At 56.1% G+C, this 4,052-nt stretch overlaps 1 protein-coding gene across 1 annotated transcript in view; it reads left to right on the forward strand.

The window, feature by feature from the left end:
- Nucleotides 1-6: 6 nt before the first annotated feature.
- Nucleotides 7-4,052, forward strand: part of P3H4 (prolyl 3-hydroxylase family member 4 (non-enzymatic)) — an 8,090-nt gene continuing 4,044 nt past the window's right edge. The window contains exons 1-5 of the mRNA XM_011929754.1: nt 7-121; nt 291-443; nt 542-713; nt 1,711-1,839; nt 3,532-3,677. Of these exons, the coding sequence (XP_011785144.1) occupies nt 390-443; nt 542-713; nt 1,711-1,839; nt 3,532-3,677 (501 nt within the window). The 5' untranslated portion in view covers nt 7-121; nt 291-389. The remainder of the gene's footprint in view (nt 122-290; nt 444-541; nt 714-1,710; nt 1,840-3,531; nt 3,678-4,052) is intronic.

Here is a 4,052-nt window from a genome sequence, read left to right on the forward strand (position 1 = left end):
CTGCCTGCGGCGCTGCAAGCGGACGCTGCCCGCCTTCCAGGTGCCCTACCCGCCGCGGCAGCTGCTGCGCGACTTCCAGAGCCGCTTGCCCTACCAGTACCTGCACTACGCGCTGTTCAAGGTGGGAGCCCGCCCCCACCCGGGGACCTGTCTCGGGCTGGGCATCGTGTCACTCCACCGATCGGTCGGAGGAGCGTTGCCTTCACCCGCGGCACGAAGCCAGCCGTGCGCTAGGGACCGCTAGCTCCGTTCTTACTGACCCGCTCCCCGAACCCCTACCCCCCGACCAGGCTAACCGGCTGGAGAAGGCGGTGGCGGCGGCCTACACCTTTCTCCAGAGGAACCCGAAGCACGAGCTGACCGCCAAGTACCTCAACTACTACCGGGGGATGCTGGACGTCGCCGACGAGTCCCTCACGGACCTAGAGGCCCAGCCCTACGAGGTGGGGTGGAGGGGCAGGAGGAGGGTCCCGCCGATAGGACTTGTAGAGGAGGGGAGATGTTGGGGGCGCCCTGACTCCCCCTGCCACGCCCCTTCCAGGCCGTGTTCCTCCGGGCTGTGAAGCTCTACAACAGCGGGGATTTCCGCAGCAGCACGGAGGACATGGAGCGGGCCTTGGCAGAGTACCTGGCGGTCTTTGCCCGGTGCCTGGCCGGCTGTGAAGGGGCCCATGAGCAGGTGGACTTCAAGGACTTCTACCCGGCCATAGCAGGTATCTGCTACCCAGACCACGGCGGGCAGTCCTCTCACCCACAGGCTTGGTAAGGCAGATGTTCCCTCCCTGCACGTGGAGCACTGCGAATGTGGAGGAGCCAGCCGGGAGGAAGGCCTTGTCTGCTGAGAAAGACGCTGGGTGTAGGAGCCCCAGCTGGAAGTGTCCAAGGGGCTGGATCAGTGCAGGGAGGCAGTGACATCCCTAAAGGGTTTGGGAAGCTTGGGTTCACAGGCCTTTCAGGCAGAGGGCAGTGCAGATGCAAAGGTGCAGCAGTGAGAAGTAGCCCAGCAGGTGTGTGCAAAAAGCAATTGGTAACCAGAAATCACACCTAGTCTAGGGATCTCTAACCCTGGGGTCCCTTGAGCAGGGGCAGAAAGGACTGTCCTTGGCCAGGTGTGGTGACTCACACCTGTAATCTCAGCATTTTGGGAGGCCGAGGCAGGCAGATCACGAGGTCAGGAGTTCAAGACCAGCCTGACCAACATGGTTGAAACCCTGTCTCTACTAAAAATACGAAAATTAGCTGGTCGTGGTGGGTGCCTGTAATCCCAGCTACCTGGGAAGCTGAGGCAGAATTGCTTGAACCTGGGAGGTGGAGGTTGCATTGAGCCGAAATCGTGCCACTGCACTCCAGCCTGGTCGACAGAGGGAGACTCCGTCTCAAAAAAAAAAAGACCTTTAGCTTCTCTGTTTGGACTTCTGCCCCACTTCTGGACCTCATCTGCTGTTCTCCCAGAGTGCCCTGGCTCCCTCTGGCTTGGGGTGGTGGTTGAGTGGTGGGGGTGGTGAGTCAGCCCAGCCCACAGTCATCTTCCTCATCATCATTTGTCATATAGTATGCCAAGCACTTTACACACATTCTCTCCTGTGATTGCAACAGCAACACGTTTTCTGGACAAGCAGTAGGCAGAGCTTGGATTTGGAGTCTTCTCCACTGGGGGGACAGAGCTGTTCATTGCAACGCCAGCCTCTCACTGCCGCCTCCCACCCCCAGATCTCTTTGCAGAATCCCTGCAGTGCAAGGTGGACTGTGAGGCCAATTTGACCCCCAATGTGGGCGGCTACTTCGTGGACAAGTTCGTGGCCACCATGTACCACTACCTACAGTTTGCCTACTACAAGTGTGAGCCCCCTGGGTGGACTTGGGCAGGGGAAGAGGTGATAAGGGAGAGGACTGCATGGGAACCTCCCAGAGTTGTGGGGAGCTTTCCTTCAGTATTGAGGACCCTGGGTGATAGGAGGAAAGGCTAGGGGCGGTGGGGACATGGGGAAGGCACCCTGGGAGTCTGGGGCAGGTGAGAGGCTGAGTGGGAACAGACAGCAGCCTCAGGGAGAAGTAGAGAGTCTCTTGGGCAAATGACTAGGTAACCAACAACTGCAGAGCACTTGACAGTTTATTTTTACTTTTGAAATGGAGTTTCACTCTGTTGCCCAGGTTGGAGTGCAGTGGCACGATCTCAGCTCACTGCAACCTCTGCCTCCAGGGTTCAAGTGATTCTCCTGCCTCAGCCTCCTGAGTAGCTGGGATTACAGGTGCCCGCCACCACGCCCGGCTGATTTTTGTATTTTTAGTAGAGACGGGGTTTCACCATGTTGGCCAGGCTGGTCTTGAACTGCTGACCTCAGGTGATCCACTGCCTTAGCCTCCCAAAGTGCTGGGATTATAGGTATAAGCCACTGCGCCCAGCCAACACTTGAGAGTTTATAAGGCAGTTTATCTTATGTGGTCCTTTCACCAATACCATGCAGCTGCATTACTGGACCAATTTTTCAGATGGGGAAACTGGGGCTTATAGGGCAAGGGACTGTTAGTGTCATGACTAATAAAATGTGGCACCAGGACTTGTGGCTCTCCTCACTGGAGAGATCCTGGCATCCACTGGGGCTGGAATGGACAGCCTCCAGGTTTCCTGCTACTTGGAGATGCCAAGATTCAGACAGAGCTGGGAATCAGAGCAGAGGGGCTAAGAACCAAGGGGCCAGGAGACCCTTCCTGGGTACAGATAGCAGAGAGGCTGAGGGCCTCTAATTCCCTAGAGCCATCATTCTCCAGCCATGTGAGCTTGAGCAATTTATCTAACCTCTCTGTGACTCAGATTTCTTGGCTGTAAAATGAGGATGACAGTTATAGGCATGGCTGGGCATGGTGGTTCACACCTGTAATCCCAGCACTTTGGGAAGCCCAGGCAGTCAGGTGGCTTGAGCCCAGGAGTTCAAGACCAACCTGGGCAATATGGCAAGACTCCATGTCTACAAAAAGTACAAAAAGTTAGCCAGGCATAGTGGCGAGTGCCTGTAGTCCCAGCTACTGGGGAGACTGAGGTGGGAGGATTGCTTGAGCCCAGGAGGCGGAGGCTGTAGTGAGCCGAGATCATACCACTGCACTCCAGCCTGAGTGACAGAACAAGACCCTGTCTCAAAACAAAAACATACAAAAAATTAGATGGGTGTGGTGGTGCCTGCCTGTAGTCCCAGCTACTCAGGAGGCTGACGTGAGAGGATCACCTAAGCCTGGGAGATCAAGGCTGAGGTGACCATAATTATACCACTGCACTCCAGCCAGGGTGATAGAGTGAAACCCTGTCTCAAAAACAATAAAAGGACAATAACAGGCTTAGGTGAGTTAGTCAGGGCCTGGCATAGGGTGAGTGCCCACTACATGCTAGCTGGCATTGTGCTTGGGTGGGGTAAGGAGTCCATTAGGTATTCTGGGAGGTGGCTGGGTAGCAGGGGTGCTGGACTGAACTGGGAGGGAGATGGGATTGACTCTGAAGGGGAAGTGCCGGAGCAATTCCTCACCCCTGTCCTGCTGCAGTGAATGATGTGCGCCAGGCTGCCCGCAGCGCCGCCAGCTACATGCTCTTCGACCCCAACGACAGCATCATGCAGCAGAACCTGGTGTATTACCGCTTCCACCGGGCTCGCTGGGGCCTGGAAGAGGAGGACTTCCAGCCCCGGGAGGTGGGCACTGCTTTCTGGGGCACTTGCTGGACATGCACTTTGTAAAAAGTAAACTGGCAGCTGGGCGCGGTGGCTCATGCCTGCAATCCCAACACTTTGGGAGGCCGAGGCGAGCGGATCACGAGGTCAGGAGATCGAGACCATCCAGGCTAACATGGTGAAACCCCGTCTCTACTAAAAAGACAAAAAATTACCCAGGTGTGGTGGTGGGCGCCTGTAGTCCTAGCTACTTGGGAGGCTGAGGCAGGAGAATGCTGTGAACCTGGGAGGCAGAGCTTGCAGTAAGCCGAGATCGCGCCACTGCACTCCAGCCTGGGTGACAGGGTAAGACTGTTTCAAATAATAATAAAATAAAATAGAAAATAAAAAATAGGC

Source organism: Colobus angolensis, unplaced genomic scaffold (genome assembly GCF_000951035.1).
Source record: "Colobus angolensis palliatus isolate OR3802 unplaced genomic scaffold, Cang.pa_1.0 Scaffold83, whole genome shotgun sequence".
NCBI classification, from domain to species: domain Eukaryota; kingdom Metazoa; phylum Chordata; class Mammalia; order Primates; family Cercopithecidae; genus Colobus; species Colobus angolensis.